The following is a 19,892-nucleotide window of genomic DNA, read 5'->3' as shown; positions in this document are numbered from 1 at the left end:
GCTTACAGAAATTATTCATTAAAATTGATATAATCATCATATCATCTTTATAGCAAAAGAAAAAAAAGATTTTTGATTGAGGACTTAATCTAGCATCATTCATTGCAATGATTTGTCCTGGCCCTTTAGTCTTCTTTATTTCAGGACAGTTCTTCAGCCTTTATCTGTCATATTCTTGACATTTCTGAAGAGTACAGTCCAGTTATTTTATAGAATATTTCTCAACACGAGTTTGACATTTCCTTATGAATCAGTTTGGGTTCAGCACTTCTGCCAGTCATGCTACAGATTTGATTTTATGTTGTTTTCAGCGTCTGATATCAGGAGGCACATGACATGATAATGTCCCATTTCAGGTGGTAATAACTTGGTTAAAGTGATTTCTGCCAGATTTCTCTACTACAAAGTCACTACTTACCCCTTTGTAATTAGTACTAACTTAGAGAGAGCTACTTTAAGACTGATTTCCCATTTCTCATCAGGCTTTCACCTAGTTTTAGCATCCATGGGTGACTTATTTCTGAATCAATTTTTATTATGATGGTTACCAAATGATAATTTTCCAATTCCATCATTTCTTCTAATTGATTAGCTGGAATTCTACTGAAGAGGCAGGTTCTCCCTCTCTCCTATTTATATATTGATATTTATTTGTTTAATCTACCTCTGCCCAAGTATACTCATGAATTCTTATTTTGTTCAGTGAGCTAAAATCCATGACTATAATTATTTATTTTGAGACTCAAATTTGGCCAATGGGAGGCCCTTCAAATTGGCTTCTTTTGACATACACCCATCATTCTGTGAACACGTCCTTAATGTCTTGCATGTTAAAATGTTCCAGGCTCATTTTACATTTTTCCTGGAATCAGCCATTTCTCCCAGGAGTTCTGGTTCCTTTAGTGGATAAAGGTATTTAGAAACCAAGATCTGGACATTGGGTGAGGAGCAACATTTTTTTAATGTTTAACATCTCACAAAGTGATGGGTTTAAACAAGAACCCTCTTTTAAATGTCTTACATGAATTAAAACTTAATTTCCATTACTTTGTATTGTGTATATATTCTTTTTAGGAGAGTCCATGGAAAGCAATGTATATTCATGGTCTGCAAGGTGTATTATCTTTAAATAATTTAATATTGTCAGCAATTAGTGAAAATTATCCCCAGTTAGAGTGCCAATAGAATATTGAACAAAAGGATCAAACTCCTCCTTTTTTTTTTTTTTTTTTGGCCTTTTTTTGATATCTTTCAGATGGAGTTGCAAGATGATGGGATCACAATGGGTTTTGAGCACAGCTTATCAAAGGACATTATTTCCATTATAAACAATGTCTTCCAAGCCCCCTGGGGGGGCTCCCACACCTGCCAGAAGGAAGAAAAAGCAATTGAGTGTAATTTATGTCAATCTAGTATTCTCTGCTATCAGCTTGCTTGTGAACTCCTGGAGAGACTGGCTCCCAAAGAAGAAAGCCGACTGGTGGTAAGCAGTTGAAGAAATGAGATGATCCACGAATAATAGTAGTCAAGACTACCGTAGGTGGTGGAATGAGTCTTCTCCAGTATTACCTTATGTTCCATGCTGGGTAACATGTGCAATTGTGTTAAAAGAAAGTTTCCCTGTTCCTTTCACCAACTCAGGCTCCTGGTAATTGATATGAAGTGAGGCTATCTTAAACAGAAATCTTGAGTTAGAATTCTTGAATCTTGAGTTATGGTTGTAACATTTATTCATACAGTTTTCATAAATACAATGCATTACTGGTATTCTTAATTTTCATCCTGGAAACAATTTAATATTTTAAATTAATTTTCATTGGACTAAAGTTGCTTTACAATGTTGTATTAGTTTCTACTATATAGTAAAATGAATTTTACTGGTATTCTTGAAACAATTTTATCACAATGTTTTGTTACGAAGTTTAGAGAACAGTGAATACTACAAAATGTACATATCAAATATTGAGTAGGTAGATTGGATGTAGACATGAAAATTCCTGATTTAACCTCAGTGTGTAAAACTCATTGACTCTATCAGCAACCAATAAAGCTTTCACTTCATTTTCTGCTTTTTAAGAAAATTGTTTAAATAGGGAATAGCTAATATATGCCATAAATTAGCCGCTTCATATATTAGTTATTCCCTGTTTGGGCTATTTACCATCTTAAACACACACATCACCACCCTCATACATCATAGGTAGATGAACCCGAATCATTCGAGCCAGTGTTCCACATCTTCTCTTTTTCTTCCTCTAGTGTTTGTCTAGGTAGAAAGTGACTTCATTAAAAAAAAATCTTTTGAGGTCTAGTATACACGCAGTAAAGTGTTTCTTCAGTTTTTAAATACCTTTCAGCCCACGTAACTCATTAGTCTTACTTGTCACAACGTACTATTCCTGCGATATGGTCTTATAAACTCATTGGGAATATAGTTTACATCTATTACCTACAACAGTCACAGTAATAGATGGTTTGAGAACATCATCTAACTTAATGTCTAGTCAGGAAGATGTCTAAGTAAATGAAACACCATAAGACAGAGTGATGAGCATAATGAGAGAGAGATGAATGAGGTAGTTATGAGAGAACAGAAAAGGGACGAGTCCAGGTTGGACATGTTAGAGGTGGGCAAGGTCTTCCCAGAGGAGACGGCTTCTGAGGCCTCTATGAAGGAAGACTGGAGTTAATGAAATGAAGGTGATAGGAAAGAAGGCCTTTGAGACCTAGGAAGCTCTCTGCTTAAATGATACAGAGGAAAGAGGATGATGATTTACTCAGGAAAGTGTGTAGGTCATTGTTGATAGAGCAGAGAGAAGGAGAGAAAAGGAGAGAAAGGCAGGGTCCATTTTATAATCACATTTATTAAAGGCTCTGTCTGCTAGACTAAGAAGTATGGATTTTATCTCAGTGATAATGGGGGAATCCTGAAGAATTTTAATTAGGGTGCTGCTATAATTTGATGAATTTGAGAAATTCTGCCAGTGGAGGAGAGAGATAAGAGGATTTGGATACCTGGAACAGGATTCTAGTCAGAAGATTAATTGGTCACTCAGGGAAGAAACAGGGCAGCCTGAACTAAGGTAGTGATGGTGGTGATGAAGAGAAGTCACGGGACTGATGGATTTTTAGAAAAGAGAATTGACAGCACTTGGTGTTTAGTTAGTGGGTTTTTTTTTTTTTTTTTTTTTTGATCTGTGCTGTGCAGCATGTAGGGTTTAGTTCCCTGACTAGGAATTGAACCTGTGTGCGCTGTGGTGAAAGTGCCGAGTCCTGACCACTGGACTGCCAGGGAAGTCCCTAGCTAGTGTTTAGAGTTGGAAAAATTGAGGCTAAATCCATGTTTTGTGGTCTGGGAACAGATGATATTGCCATTAACAGAGAATTATAGGTGAGTTACTGGGTATATGCAGAAGAGTCAGTATGCACTGTATCGAATTTTATGGAAATCAGTTTGTAATTTGACTTAACATCTTGTTCATGGGTGACCTAGGAACAGGGCCCGTCTCATCAAAACTGAAGCTGGCAAGGATATTTTCAGAACCTTCCCAGACACCAATTTAGCGCTGAATTTTTTCTTCTTTTGTATCCCATCAGTATCCCTTTGTGTATCCCATCAGTCTTCACCTGCTTGCTTTGAGCTGGCAATCAAGTAGTTCTTCAAATTTTTACCGGTTAAAGTGTTAAATAAAGAAGATACTTTAAAATTTTATTTATTTTTTAAAAGTTTTAAGTTTTATTTTATATTGGAGTGTAGTTGATTTACAGCATTGTTTAGTTTCAAGTGTACAGCAAAGTGGTTAAATTATGCGTATACATATAACCATTCTTCTTCAGATCCTTTCCCCACACAGGCTGTTATAGAATACTGAGTAGAGTTCCCTGTGCTATACAGTAGGTCCTTATTGATTATCTACTTTATATATATTAGTGTGTATATATTAATCCCAAACTCCCCCCAACCTTTCCCCTAAAACAGGATGATTTTAAAAGAGGATATTTGAAGGTGGAACTTCAAAGAAAGAATAAAACTGAAATAGGAGGATAATTAGAGATGGATATTTTGAATAGTAGCCATACCCAGCATGTACACTCTCTCTCTTTCTTTTCAAATCTCTCCCACTCATTTTTCAGCTTGTTATATATAGATATACAGATGTGGTGTTAGGTATATTCACATTGTTGTATAGCCAATCTTTATATTTTCATCTTACAAAACAGAAACTCTGTACCCATCAAACAATAATGCTCATTCCTCCCTCCCCTTAACTCTGGAGAATACCATTTTACTTTCTGTTTCTATGACTTTGACTCCTATAGATACCTCATATAAGTGGAATCATACAATATTTATCCTTTTATGACCAGCTTATGTCACTTAGCATAATGTCTTTGTGCCCAAGTGCACGGTTGCATCCCACTCTCTGTGATCCCATGGACTGTAGCCCGTCAGGCTCCTCTATCCATGGGATTTCCCAGGCAAGAATACTGGAGTGGGTTGGCATTTCCTACCCCAGGGGAATCTTCCCAACCTATGCATCAAATCCGCGTCTCTTGTGTCTCCTGCATTGGCAGGTGGATTCTTTACCACTAGTGCCACCTGGGAAGCCGGGCATAATGTCCTCAAGGTCCATTCATATTGTATCGTGTGTCAGAATTTCTTTCCTTTATAAGAGTGAATAATATTCCATTGTATGTATTTGCTACATTTTGTCTATTTGTTCATCTGTTGATGAACACTTGGGTTGCTGTACCTAGCTCTCTTTAACTTGCATGTTATAGAAATGTCTTGCTCTGAAAAATGTGACTTCCCCTAGCCACCAGTATTTGTATCCAAATATGTTGATGTGAGGGTTTCCCAGGTGCTGCAGTGGTAAAGAATTTTTCTGTCAATGCAGGAGACACAAGAAATGCAGGTTCAACTGCTGAATTGACAAGATCCCCTGGAGAAGGAAATGGCAACCCACTCCAGTATTCTTGCCTGGGAAATCCCATGGACAGAGAGAGGAGCCTGGCTGGCTACAGTCCATGGGGTCACAGAGAATCAGACACGACTGAGCACACACACACATATTGATGTGAACCCCTTATTATTCTCTGCTAATTAAGTACTGTTAGTGAACAAAATGAGCATGGGTTGGAATTACTAGGTAACTGAGACAATCACAGGAATTAAAGCAGAGGTGAGAAAGCTAGCCTAGGAAGTTTAACAATGTTTTTAAGATTTTTTTTCTATACGTATTTTAAGCTAATGAAAATGTTTCGGAAAATAGCTGATCTAAATGTCTTTGAACCATTATGCCAATAACCGTTATGGAGGCAGTGCCTTTGCTCCCCCGGGGTTCAGCACAGGACCTGGGACCAGCAGGTGCTCACCTATCTTTGTTGAACTAAGAGGGACTTCACATCCCTGAAGGGCTGCTCATCCAGCTGTTTGTGTTTGTTTCAGGAGCCCACAGACAGCCTTGAAGATAGCCTCCTTTCCTCCAGACCAGAGTTTATTATAGGCCCTGAAGGTGAGGAGGAGGAGAATCCAGCGAACAAGCGTGAGGAGAACCCTGGCAACTGCCCCGAGCCCATGGAACATGCTGGTAGGTGGACTGTGGCTTACTGGGAGTGGTGGGCACATCCCACCCAGTCTGCACGAACATTCAGGACCTGGGTTGCTTAGCCTACTCTAGGCTTGGGCAAGTTCAGACTGATGCACATGAACCATTTCTCTCAAGATTATGAAGTGAACAGATCCAGGGCGTGCTTCTAGTAGAGCAGAAGTCCCTGAGCATGTTCCTGGCAATTGGAGCTTGTGAGCGACAAAACCCACCCTGTCAGGGAAGGCAGCATCTCCACACTGAATCGTGTTCTCTACGGAGAAGCAGCTGTGAACTAAGGTTGAAGGGCCAAACTCGGGGAGACAGTGAAGGACAGGGAAGCCTGGCATGCTGCAGTCCGTGGGGTCACAGTCAGACACGACTGAGCGACTAAATAACAGCAACCAAGTGGAGGGGGCCAGCGCTCTTGAGAGCTACTCAGGTCATTTGGCCAAAGCATGGTGCTTTTGGATAGAGGTGGCCAAAGCTGCGCCCCCAGGGCTTTGGCTGGGACCTTGGATGGGCTCATCATGAGCAGCTGTACAAGTCATACTCTAAGGCTACTTGGTTGGCTCTGCTCAGAGCTGGGAAGAGGGATGCCCTCATTCTAGTTTGCTTAAAGGCTCTGTGTAGGCTAATTGGGAGCAGCAAGATGGCAGGAACCAGCCCCCATGAAATCATCTCCAGCTCTTCAAACTCTGAAGGGGTTTCAGGAATTTAGGGTGTGACCTCACATCTCTCTGGCAAAGCCTGGTTTCTGGATCTGCACTGTGGCACTCTCTGAATTTATATCTTCCTGCTTCCACAATCCTGAACTGGCCCCTGGGGGACCCGCTCCCCAGAACCAAAGTTTGGGAAGCACAGGCTTTCCATCACCCCTTCAGTGAGCAGCAAACATTAAATAACTATTTTGGGGGCTCGTTTTCAGCTCATGGCGCATCTGGTCAGACCAGGGTAACTACATTGTTAGTACAGACTGCTTGGTTGGAACTCACTGCTTCAGCAGGAACTGTATAAATAGTTAGTTGAGGGGTGAATATATTGACTTCCCAGGTGGCTAAAGTGGTAGAGAATCCGCCTGCCAATGCATGAGACGTGGGCTTGATCCCTGGGTTGGAAAGATCCCCTGGAGGATGAAATGGTAACCCACGCCAGTATTCTTGCTTGGAGAATCCCAGGAACAGAGGAGCCTGGCAGGCTACAGTCCATGGGATTGCAAAGAGTCAGACAGGACTGGCACACACACAAACAAACAAAATGCTGACTCTCACTATTTAGAACCATTGACACTTAGAAAAGGGAACACCTGAGATCACCTGCTTCATTGGTTCTTAGTGTGTACTGCTGCTACTGCTAAGTTGCTTCAGTCGTGTCCAACTCTGTGTGACCCCATAGACGGCAGCCCACCAGGCTCCCCCGTCCCTGGGATTCTCCAGGCAAGAACGCTGGAGTGGGTTGCCATTTCCTTCTCCAATGCATGAAAGTGAAGAGTGAAAGTGAAGTCGCTCAGTCGGTTCTGACTCTTAGCGACCTCATGGACTGCAGCCCACCAGGCTCCTCTGTCCATGGGATTTTCCAGGCAAGAGTACTGGAGTGGAGTGCCATTGCCTTCTCTGCTTAGCGTGTACTAGAGGTTGTAAATCTCTGTGTTTTCTTTTGACCATCCTTAATTGGGTGGCAGTTGGTGAGAAGATGTGGGCAAAGGATGAGCAGACCCAGGCTCCCACCCTGCTTCAGCCAGGGCACTCTGTCTTGTGCTATTTCATATGTTGGAGTTCTACGTAAGATTCTGTTTCAACAAAGGACTTCATGGAAAGAGATTTGAAACCTGCCGATCTAGGTCAGCCTTCTCACTGTGTGGATGAGGAAAGTACGTCCGGGATGGTTGAGCATCTTGCTCGTGGTCATGTAGCTCGTGTTGTTCACTCCTGATTTATACTTTATGCTCAACATGATTCCAAAATGTAATGGAGCATCAGGGTCATCTGAGGAGTTGAAACACAAACACAGTGAAATGAGCTCCGCCTGCTCACCCTTGATCCTGGGTGTACCTGGGGTGGGAGACTGGAAATTGGTAACCCGAACATTGTGCAACTAGTTAGTGGCAGGGATGAGACTAGAACCTACGTCTCTGGGTTTATTTAGATTTACTAATTATTTGCCAAGGCTGAGGCCCAAGCCATGTTTCTATCAGGAATTAATGCCTAAGGAAAGCATGGATTTCACTTATTTTTTTTTTTCTCTGAAATCCACATGGTGGATTTAGTCTTTTTAAAAAAAAATAATTATTTTAATTGGAGGGTAGTTACTTTACAATATCGTGGTGGTTTTTGCCATACATCGACATGAATCAGCCATGGGTATCCATGTGTCCCACCACCCTGAACCCTGCTCCCATCACCCTCCCTATGCCATCCCTCTGGGTGTCCCAGAGCATCAGCTTTGAGTGCTCTGCATCATGCATCAAACTTGTACTGGTCATCTATTTTACATATGGTAATATTCATGTTTCAGTGCTATTCTCTCATATAGTCCCACCCTTGCCTTCTTCCGCATAGGCTAAAAGTCTGTTCTTTACATCTGTATCTCTTTTGTTGGGTTGCCTATAGGGTCGTCGTTACCATCTTTCTAAATTCCATGTATGTGCATTAATATGCTGTATTGATGTTTCTCTTTCTGACTTATTTCACTCTGTATAATAGGCTCCAGTTTCATCCACCTCATTAGAACTAACTCAAATGTGTTCTTTTTTTAAAATAGCTGAGTAATACTCCATTGTGTATATGTACCACAACTTCCTTATCCATTTGTCTGCTGATGGACATCTAGGTTGCTTCCATGTCCTAACTGTTGTAAACAGTGCTGTGATGAACACTGGGGTACATGTGTCTCTTTCAATTCTGTTTTCCTTGGTGTGTATGCCCAGCAGTGGGATTCTTGGGTAGTATGGGCAGTTCTATTTCTACTTCCAGTTTTTAAAAGAATCTCCACACTGTTCTCCATAGTGGCTGTACTAGTTTGCATTCCCACCAACAGTGTAAGAAGGTTCCTTTTTCTCCACACCCTCTCCGGCATTTATTGTTTGTAGACTTTGTGATGGCAGCCATTTTGACCGGCATGAGATGGTACCTCATTGTGATTTTGATTTGCATTTCTCTGATAATGAGTGATGTTGAGCATCTTTTCATGTGTTTGTTAGCCGTTTGTATGTCTTATTTGGAGAAATGTCTGTTTAGTTCTTTGGCCCATTTTTTTATTGGGTCATTTATTTTTCTACAGTTGAGCTGCAGGAGCTGCTTGTATATTTTGGAGATTAATTCTTTGTCAGTTGCTTCATTTGCTATTATGTTCTCCCATTCTGAAGGCTGCCTTTTCACCTTGCTTATAGTTTCCTTCATTGTACAAAAGCTTTTAAGTTTAATTAGGTCCCATTTGTTTATTTTTGTTTTTATTTCCATTACTCTGGGAAGTGTAATCTTGCTGTGATTTATGTCAAAGTATTCTGCCTATGTTTTCCTCTAAGAGTTTTATAGTTTCTGGTCTTACATTTAGATCTTTAATCCATTTTGAGTTTATTTTTGTGTATGGTGTTAGATAGTGTTCTAGTTTCATTCTTTTACAGGTAGTTGACCAGTTTTCCCAGCACCACTTGCTAAAGATACTGTCTTTTCTTCATTGTATATTTTTGCCTCCTTTGTCAAAGATAAGGTGTCCATAGGTGTGTGGATTTATCTCTGAGCTTTCTGTTTTGTTCCATTGATCTATATTTCTGTCTTTGTGCCAGTACCACACTGTCTTGATGATTGTTAGTACAGTCTTAAGTCTGGTAGGTTGATGGATTTCACTTACGATCTAATAACCTGTGCTCTTTCTGTGTAAATAGATTTTTTTAACTCAACATAGTGCACAAATCAATTAATTGCCATTTGAATAATGGTTAAAATCAAGCAATTGATTTTTATAAATTATACTTCCCCTTGTGCTTAATTGTTTATAAGCTCCACTTACCTAAACATTTGCTCTATTCACCTCCCCTAAACACTGCTTCAGGCTCTGGTCACAGTTTCTGGTCTATTTTTCCTCTCTTACTCTCTGCTGTTTGCAGGACACAGTTATAACTTGTCTCCTCAGGGAGGAGGAATTGTTTCCCAAGACCCGCCTTCCCTGCTGCCGAGCACCCTGGTCCTGCTTCTGCTTTGTGGGTCTTCAGATGGGGTTCTTGAGCTCTTCTGTCAGAGATTAGCGGAACGCTCTATTGATATATGTTCAGTGGTTTCCTCCTCTTTCTAGAATATTTCCTGTTTCCTGTTTTGTGGCCTGGCACCTATTTCTTACAGTAGTCAGATATGTTCTCCATTAAAAATACTAAAAAAAATTTTTATGCTAGACAAAGATGGTTTGACTCCCAGTGGCTATCCTAGGAATTGCCAAAACTTATAATAGTGATTTGAAAACATTTTACACTAGTTTCTACATTTGAGAATTAACTTGTGAATTCTTTTCTCTGACATGCCTCACTTACAATATACCTTCCTCAAGTCACCCCCCTACCCCCAACTATAGAGGCAAAGGTCTTTTTAGAGATCTTCACAAGAAGATAAAACCATGAATAGTTCTCACTTAAATATTCTCAAGTCTTTAAAAGTATCCTTTTTTTTTTGGTGCAAGAGTAAGTCCTGTGCATGTGTGAAAAGGATACATGTGAATCCTGGGGTAAATCCTTAGGTGTTAATACAACTTGCGTATGTCTCTTTGAAAGTGAAAAAGAAAGTAAAAGTGTTAGTTGCTCAGTCGCTCAGTCATGTCTGACTGTTTCTGACCCCAAGGACTGTGTAGCCCATCAGGTCCTCTGTCCATGAAATTCTGCAGGAAGAATTCCAGAATGGGTAGCCATTCCCTTCTCCAGGGGATCTTCCTGACCCAGGAATCAAACCCTGCCTGCACTACAAGCAGATTCTTTACCATCTGAGCTACCAGGGAAGCCCACATCTCTCTTTAATACCTGCATTCCCTAGTGGCTCAGATGGTAAAGAATCTGCCTTCAATGCAGGAGACCCAGGTTTGATCCCTGGGTTAGGAAGATCTCCTGGAGAAGGAAATGGCAATCCACTCCAGTGTTCTTGCCTGGGAAATTCCATGGAGAGGAGCCTGGCGGGCTACAGTCCATGGGGTTGTAAAGAGTCAGACATGACTGAACAATTAACATTTTCACACTATACTATCTCCCTTTCAAATAGGAAGGCAAACCTAGCCAAGCCCTAGGCCCCTCCAGGTATCAGTGGAACTAGGTGCCCACAGGAGCATAGGGCTGGGCTGGGGTTGCTTCAGGGAATGAAAGATATCTGAATACACAGTGGGAGTTGGAAGCTGAGGGTCCTAAATCTAGCTTTCCCTCACTTGCATTATGGAAAGGATATACGCTTACTTGGAGAGCAAAGAAACACTTTACATGAATATTTTTAATATATTCTATATTTACTTCTCTTCATTTTATGGTCTTGATAATTCATGAATGATGGGGAAAAGAGTTGTGCTAACTTGTGTGTAATTATTTCTTCCTAGCAATAAAGAATGATACTGAAAGAAAGTTTTGCCACCAGCAGCTTCCAGTAACGTTGAGACTAATATACACCATTTTCCAGGTATGTTTTTTGAGATATTTGAATATTTTATTTGGTAGCATTGCCATTTGCGATAACTCAGTAAACATGTGATTCTTTGCATAGGAAATGGCTAAGTTTGAAGAGCCAGACATTCTTTTTAATATGCTCAATTGCCTGAAGATCCTCTGTCTACATGGAGAGTGTTTATACATTGCTAGAAAAGATCATCCTCAATTTTTAGCCTATATTCAGGATCATATGCTGATTGCAAGGTATGTCTTTCCTAATAGTGTTTTTGTCTGTTTCTATTTTAGATTTCATCTGTGAAAATCAGTGTTAGAATAAGACTTATCAATTCATTGGGTTCTTTCTCTTAGTCAGGACAGACTAATTTGCCTATAGGAACTACTTACATTTCTTTTATAGAGTCTAATTTTTTAAGTATATCAACATGAGGAATAGTAATTTGCTAGATACTGTAGAAGTAGAAAAGGCAAAATAAGGATTATTTTATGCCTTTTAATTGTTAGATGACTTAAGAATACAGTGTATGCTAGAAAAATGTCAATTGGTATAAGTTAATAGATACCAAGTACAACTAAGACTCAACATCTTACTTGAAGTAGTACTGCTAATAAGCATCTAAATCTCTCCATATATTGTCTGAAAAGTTATTTTTTAGACATTCCTGAAGCATTTTGAGAAAAATAATAAAATATTGTCCTAGATTTACTAATTATTTTCTTCCTGACAACCTTAAAATAACTGTTACAGTGTTCTTGGAAATAAGTCAAAAAATATAATTCTCATTTAATATGTAAGCAAATGAGATAATTGAAAAACAAAAGTGTGGTTCAGGTTAACTTGGCTTCCCAGATGGCTCAGTGGTAAGGAATCCACCTGCCAGTGCAGGAGACGCAGGTTGGATCCCTGGATCGAGAAGATCCCCTGGAGAAGGAAATGGCAGCCTACTCCAGTATTTCTGCCTGGAGAATCTCATGGGCAGAGAAGCCTGGAGGGCTACAGTCCAGAGGGTCGCACAGAGTTGGACATGACTTAAGTGACTTAGAATGGAAAGCAAAGCTGGAGGTTGGGACGCAAGAGTGAAAGGCCTTTGAAAATAGAGGCTTTGTTGTTGTTTGAAGTCATGTCTGACTCTTTTGCGACCGCATGGACTGTAGCCTGCCAGGCTCCTTTGCCTATGGAATTTTCCAGGCAAGAATACTCAAGTGGGTTGCCATTCCCTTCTCCAGGGGATCTTCCTGCACTGTGTCTCCTGCACTGGTAGCTGGATTCTTTGCCACTGATCCACCAGGGAAGCCCAATGTTTACATTTGTTGATCTAGTTATAATAATATAGACATGTCACGGTGGCTCAAAGAATCTGCCTGTAATGTGGGAGACCGTGTTCAATCCCTGAGTCGGGAAGAAGGGAATGGCAACCCACTCCAGTATTCTTGCCTGGTGAATCCCCATGGACTGAGGAGCCTGGCAGGGGGTTGCAAAGAGTCGGACATGACTGACTACACTACTACTACTTATTTAATGGTATTTGGAGATCTTTGGAAGATTTTGAAACAATGAACAGGGTCAGAATTGTACTTTCATAGCATGAGTATGAAGAAAAGGGGCTTCCCTGGTAGCTCAGCTCATAAAGAATCCACCTGTAATGCAGGACACCCTGGTTTAACTTCTGGGTCAGGAAGATCCCCTGGAGAAGGGACAGGCTATTCTTGGGCTTCCCTGGTGGCTCAGACGGTAAAGAATCCACCTGCAATGCAGGAGACCTGGGTTCGATCTCTGGGTTGCGATGATCCCTTGGAGGAGGGCATGGCAACCCACTCCAGTATACTTGCCTGTAGAATCCCATGGACAGAGGAGCCTGGTAGGCTACAGTCCATGGGGTCACAAAGAGTCAGATGTGACTGAGTGACTAAGCACAGCACAGCACATGAAGAAAAGAGATCACTGGGGACCATCTGCATTTGAGGGTGTGCAAAGAGCTTGCAAAGGCTTTGGGAATGTTAAGATATAATACAGAACTTCCTACTGAAAAGTTTGTTTGAAGAGGAGGGAATGATCAGACATTTAGAGGGGAAAAGAAGTGGATGTCAAGTGTGTTTTGAATAAAGACGTTTGGAACATTTATGGTCCATAGAAAGAAGTAGAGGAAAGGGAGTAGTTGGTGGAGCCAAGTCCTGGAAGGCAGGCACATGAGATCAAGAACAAGGGTGGGGAGAAAGAGGAGGGATGCCTTTTCCTTTGAAAGGAGATGCATTTGCAGGAAAAGGAAAAGTGTCAAGGGGATCATAACAAGTAACTAGAACCTTAAGAATAGTACATGCTGATGTCTTCCTCTGAGAGGGAAGGGGCGATAAAGATTGAGTTGGGAGTTTGAAGAATATGGAAAAAGTGTGGAACAGGTTACATAAGGGAAGCAGTAAGGCATCAGCAAGAAATCATCAAAGAAACACTAGCCTTGGGGCCTTGCCGAGGTGAGCTGGCACCTAACTGTGATGCGCCAGGCATGTAGGAATTTGTGGATTTTTTTCACCAGTACTCTGGGGCCTGAAAGTGGATAAAAGTAGGCAATGGGTTTATTCAGGAGTGGGAATTAGTGCTTTGATTATGGTGGAAGGTCAGAGGGATGAGGAATTCCAGAGGATCAAAATGGTTGACTCTGGGATCCCGTCTAAAACTGGAGGCAAGCGAAGCCAAAAGAGGTTTGACATTTGGGGGAAGAGTATAGAAAAGAGGGAAAAATAGCCTAAGTCAGGATCAGAGGTGGGAACTGAATGTTCTCAGCCTTCCTGAGGGGAGGTCAGTGACTCACCCAATAGAGTAAGATAAAGGCCACCGTGACTGAGGAAGAGGTGGACCTGTGAGACCATGGCTGGATTCACTAGAGACATTGGCAGAGGCTTGGATGAGGAGGAAGTCTAGCAGGGACCACATTCAGCAGGGAAGGGAGAGGGGACAGGGCCCTGTAAGTAGATGGCATGGGTTTCAATAGAAAAAGGTTGGTAAGAGAAGGCCTGGAGGAAGCCATGGGAACCAAGGATTGTGCGGAGCTAGTGAAGACTAGGATGAAGACTCATAGAGAGGTTAAGGGGAAATTGTGTTACCAGCAAGATGTCAGGTTTCAGCTAAGATGGAGGGGGAAATATACTAGTTTCCTAGGCTGCCCTAAGAAATGACTACGAACTGAGTGGCAAAAAACTTTATAGTCTTGCTTGGAAGTCAAATGTCATGTTGATTCTGGTATTAACTTTAGAGCCAAAGAGGAAACAAAACAGAATAAACCAAAGTGAAAACAAACAAAAGCCATACTTCAGATAACTGAATAAAAAATTTGAAAATATTATTACTAAAAATATGCATTCAGAATTATTCTGGCATGTATTGTTAGGGACTTTGCTTTAACTTACTAAGGTGTGTTTTTGAGCAGTATTGGTCTGATTTTAGGAATGGCAAGTATTCCTAAGGTGTTACCAGGGATGCCTCCCCCTTTCTGTTTATTTTCCCTCTCTCGTCTCCCACCCCTCTCTCCCTCCCTGCACATTGCTTAGCCTTGTTCCCTCTGTGCTGGCTTTCAGCAGGCTGCCCCTGTGAGGTGGGACAGGGTGGCCAGCAGCTCTAGAGCCACATCTCACTTTATTCTTGAGATTTCAGAGTACATACCAAAGCCTGGAAAAGGATGCCAGCATTCCCGTGCTTGGTCACATGCCCACCCCTGGACTAATCACTCTATTCATTACATTGAAGTATTCTGATCAGTCTGGGCTTTGTGTTCACTCTTGGGATAGAGAAGATGGGGGAACTTGATTAACAACCCTGCCAGTTGGTACAGAGGCTGTTCTTAATAGGAAGAGAGTTGTTTGCTAGAATAAGAATAAAAGGATGCTAGGCAAACAAAACCAATAAAATTCTCCAGATGTTCACTATAAGAGCATTTTCAAAAATCACTTATCACCTCATCATCTTAACATAACTAATATCAGTTATTATTTAACAGTTATTGTCCATTTATGTACCTGGATTTATAATATACAGTTTAAAACTTTATGTTAACATGCAATGTTAACCGGTAGCGTTTTTCTGTGTTCTTATATATAAGTAATTTCTTTAAAAAAAATTAACATAGGAAAGGGCTTCCCTGGCAGTTCAGTGATTAAGGCTCCACCTTAATGCGGGCGGTTGAGGGTTCGATCCCTGGTTGGGGAATTAAGGTCCTACATGCCACAGAATGCAGCCAAACATTTAAAAAGAATTAACATAGAAAAAGAGTGTATCAGAGCATCCCTACCAGCCATCTGTTAACGACACTTCCCATAAATTAAGATAATAAGATTTATTTCTAGAAAGTTTGTTGTAACTGTAACCACTTTGCTTTTTCTTGATTCCCCAGCCTGTGGAGAGTCGTCAAATCTGAATTCTCCCAGCTGTCTTCGTTGGCAGTTCCTCTCCTTCTTCACGCTTTGTCACTTCCTCATGGTGCTGACATCTTTTGGACAATCATAAATGGCAATTTCAACAGCAAAGACTGGAAGATGAGGTTTGAAGCAGGTACCTCTGTATTAGCTTAAAAATTCTCTCTGGTTCACCAGGTAAACCAGATGTCCAGTCATGATATCTCTTTCCGGCCCTTCCTTTTCCTCCCTTCTTTTTAGAAGGTGTTGTCCTGCTTGCTAATGTTCTTTGTTGGCTCTACTTAATTGAGCTTCCTTGATAATAGAATTTTTCAGGATGGTCCTTAGGTAGGTTGACCCTGTCTAGGTTTGTCTAAGATAGTCCCAGTGAATGCCTGTTGTCCAGAAGTGCTTGTTAATTGTACCCCTGTTTACTCTCAAAGGGGTTCTGGTGTGAATGGTAGTCAGCCTAATGGGTTACTTGCAGTGGAATACCTGGAAATGTTCGCTTAAAATGCAGATTACTGGGCCTCATCCTAGACCTACTGCATCAGAATTTTAGGAGGTGAGGCCAGAAATCTATATTTCTAACAAGTTCTCTCCAGGTAATTCAGTGAAGTTTGAGAAGCTCTGCTGTTGTACTCTTGCCATTGAAACATCAGGGACCAAGTCTGCAGTGATGCTTGTAATTCCTAGTGCTTAGAATGGCAGGTTCCTAGAGGAACAGGGTATGGAACGAACCTGAGTGTGTCTTAGTCTTATATCTGCTGGCCTCACTGTCACTCTAATCTGCTGGTACTCCCACTCTCAAGGGGTAGCAAGCAGGGTTGGCACACCACAGTGTGCCTGATCAGAATGGTTCGGTATATTTTCAGTTCAGTTCAGTTCAGTCGCTCAGTCGTGTCTGACTCTTTGCTACCCCATGAATCGCAGCACACCAGGCCTGCCTGTCCATCACCAGCTCCCGGAGTTCACTCAGACTCACGTCCATCGAGTCAGTGATGCCATCCAGCCATCTCATCCTCCGTTGTCCCCTTCTCCTCCTGCCCCCAATCCCTCCCAGCATCAGAGTCTTTTCCAATGAGTCAACTCTTCACATGAGGTGGCCAAAGTACTGGAGTTTCAGCTTCAGCATCATTCCTTCCAAAGAAATCCCAGGGCTGATCTCCTTCAGAATGGACTGGTTGGATCTCCTTGCAGTCCAAGGGACTCTCAAGAGTCTTCTCCAACACCACAGTTCAAAAGCATCAATTCTTTGGCACTCAGCTTTCTTCACAGTCCAACTCTCACATCCATACATAACCACTGGAAAAACCGTAGCCTTAACTAGATGGACCTTTGTTGGCAAAGTAATGTCTCTGCTTTTGAATATGCTATCTAGGTTGGTCATAACTTTCCTTCCAAGGAGTAAGCGTCTTTTAATTTCATGGCTGCAGTCACCATCTGCAGTATATTTTAGTGTCTCAGAAATTTTGCAGAGAAATGGAAGTTCCATCAGGTGAGTTAATTATTATACCTTGAGTTTAGTTCCCTAACATCTGATCCCCTCAAGGAGTTCTTGCTTTTAATGTCCCATGAATCCCAGGGCTGGTTTATTTATGTGACAGCACATGATGTTGTATGAAATTAGAGTAAAACTTTCTAGCAAAAGACTACATGGTATTGACAACATTTATAGACATTTGAATACAAATAAAGCAGATAAATATCTGATTATATTGCTTTTCTACTCAAAAAGTTTTAATAGGTCTTTAGATGCCTAGAGAATAAATTTCAGAGTCCTTAAACAGACATTCAAAGATTCCCATGGTCTAACTGCAAGTGTTTGCAGCCTTATTTCTCACTTTTCTTTCTACATATACCATTGCTATTTCTCCATTGCTTTTTGCTTTTCTTCATCCATGTGTTGACCATTCTGTGCTCTCCTTCTGAAGTCCTCTTCCATTCAAGTTCAGTTCAGTTCAGTCACTCAGTTGCGTCTGACTCTTTGTGACCTGATGACTGCAGCATGCCAGGCTTCTCTGTGCATTGCCAATTCCTGAAGCTTGCTCAAACTTGTGTCCATAGAGTCGGTGATGCCATCCAACCACCTATCTCATCCTCTGTCATTCTCTTTTCTTCCTGCCATCAATCTTTCCCAACATCAGGGTCTTTTCTAATGAATCTTTCTTCCATTCCAGGTCCCATTCAAATGCCACCTCCATTTCATGAGTCTTCAAATGCCCCCATTGAGTTTCACTTTCTCTATTCGTTCAGTGGAAAGTCATTTCTTTATCCTCTAATCTCCTGTAGCGTTTTATTTCTACCTCGTTAATGGCAGTTCTAGCCTTTTACATTACATTTCTGTTATAATTGTACTTGTGTTATCTCTTTTAGTTGACTTGACTTTGAAGTCGAGATCTGAGACTCATTCACATAATTAGTCTACTTGAGAAACCATAACAGAATACCATAGACTGGGTGGCTTAAACAACAGAAATTTATTTCTCATCATTCTGGAGGCTGGGAAGTTCAAGATCAAGGCTCCAGCTTATTGGGTTCCTTTGTGAGGGTTCTGTTCTTGTCTTGTAGATGACTGCCTTCTTGCTATATCTTTACATGGTGGAGAGAGAGAGAACTCTGGTCTCCCTTCTTTTTATTATAAGTTCACCAGTCCCATAATAGGGAGCCTACCCTCATGATGTCATCTAAACCTAATTACCTCCCAAGGTCCCACCTCCAAATGCCACTACATTGGGAATTAAGACTCCAATATCAATTTTTGGAGGGGACACAAACATTCAGTCCGAAACAGTTCATTTTTCCATTTACTTCCATCTCCCCCAAGTACTTAGAATGATCTCTTTTGTCTTAGAATGAGCTCTTCAGTCGCTCAGTTATGTCTGACTCTTTGCAACCCCATGGACTGCAGTACACCAGGCTTCCCTGTCCATCACCAACTCCCAGAGCCTACTCAAACTCGTGTCCATTGAGTTGGTGATGCTATCTAACCATCTCATCCTCTGTCATCCCCTTCTCCTCCTGCCTTCAAGCTTTCCCAGTTTTAGAGTCTTTTCTAATGAGTTGGCTCTTTGCAGGTGGCCAAAGTATTGGAGCTTCAGCTTCAGCATCAGTCCTTCCAATGAATATTCAAGACTGATTTCCTTTAGGATGGACTGGTTTGTTCTCCTTGCCGTCCAAGGGACTCTGAAGAGTTTTCTCCAATACCATAATTCAAAAGTATCAATTCTTTGGCGCTCAGCCTTCTTTATGGTCCAACTTTCAGATCTGTACATGACTACTGGAAAAACCATAGCTTTGGCTATGTGGACCTTTGTCTACAAAGTAATGTCTCTGCTTTTTATATATAAAATATTTATAGGTATATTTTATATAACAAACGTAGAATGATCTTAGTTTTATATATACATATATATATAAAATAAATGAATTTATGAATTTATTGAATAAGTACTATATGTACTAGGTACTATGGGAGTAACAAAAATAGTATGTGAACAGATTCCTGCTCTTAAGAGGCTCCTAATTTAATTGATGTGACCAAATATAAACATGTAAGAGGTTAAGAAACTATAAAGGTACAGATATAATTCAAGATCACAACAAGAAATATGTCATATAGCTATATATGAACACACAAATGCCATAGGTAAGTGAGTTGTAATTTTGCAGGTGTTCATGGGATGCAAAGGACATTCTAGAAAGTCAGAGTGACTTTACAGATCAGTAGAATTTCAGCAGCAAACTCTTTAAGGATGATAGAGTGTCAAAAAGTGGAAAAGAATAGAAGGAATATTCTTTCTAGGCTGCTGGAACAGCTTAAATAAAGACCTGAAATGTCTTTGCATGGAACTATATTGCTTTACTAGCTACTATAACTTTTATAAAGCTATGTTTAAAGAGTGGCTGGAATAATTCAACATAGATTTGCAGAATAATTAGAACGCTATCAAGTAAGGGTGCATCTATTTCATGGAAGAAATATGTGGCTTCTGTAGCCCCAGGAAGTGGTTGTCATATCACTTCATGACATGCTAAGAACCTAGAGCTAGCCCTGGCGGGCACGTCCCGCCTCCCTGTGTGGTCTGCAGAGCCTCTGTAGAACATGTCTGCAGAATCTCTGTAGAATGGACAAGGAAATGAACATAGAGGCATTTTGAAGAGTTTGAAATATGATTGGAAGTTCAACAAAAGTAGAGAGCATTAAAGAAAAAACACCCAGAACTAAATCAAGGCTGCCTGGCAGAAAACCACTGCACTGAGTAGAAATGCTCTCTGCCACACAGATAAAG

The 19,892-nt window shown here is 41.0% G+C and overlaps 1 protein-coding gene across 7 annotated transcripts in view; it reads left to right on the top strand.

The window, feature by feature from the left end:
- Positions 1-19,892, top strand: part of UNC79 (unc-79 subunit of NALCN channel complex) — a 277,121-nt gene that overhangs the window by 150,679 nt on the left and 106,550 nt on the right. For all 7 annotated transcript variants that reach the window (XM_086363153.1, XM_086363156.1, XM_086363150.1 and 4 more), the window contains 5 exons: positions 1,256-1,483; positions 5,450-5,591; positions 11,151-11,230; positions 11,315-11,463; positions 15,600-15,757. In XM_086363153.1, coding sequence (XP_086219279.1) covers positions 1,256-1,483; positions 5,450-5,591; positions 11,151-11,230; positions 11,315-11,463; positions 15,600-15,757 — 757 coding nt within the window. The remainder of the gene's footprint in view (positions 1-1,255; positions 1,484-5,449; positions 5,592-11,150; positions 11,231-11,314; positions 11,464-15,599; positions 15,758-19,892) is intronic.

The sequence above is a fragment of the Bos grunniens genome, chromosome 21, assembly GCF_055505025.1.
Source record: "Bos grunniens cultivar Pamir isolate PY7600 chromosome 21, Bosgru_T2T1.0, whole genome shotgun sequence".
Lineage (NCBI taxonomy): Eukaryota > Metazoa > Chordata > Mammalia > Artiodactyla > Bovidae > Bos > Bos grunniens.
Note: the sequence above shows the minus strand (reverse complement) of the source record. Positions and strands in the feature narration are given on the sequence as shown.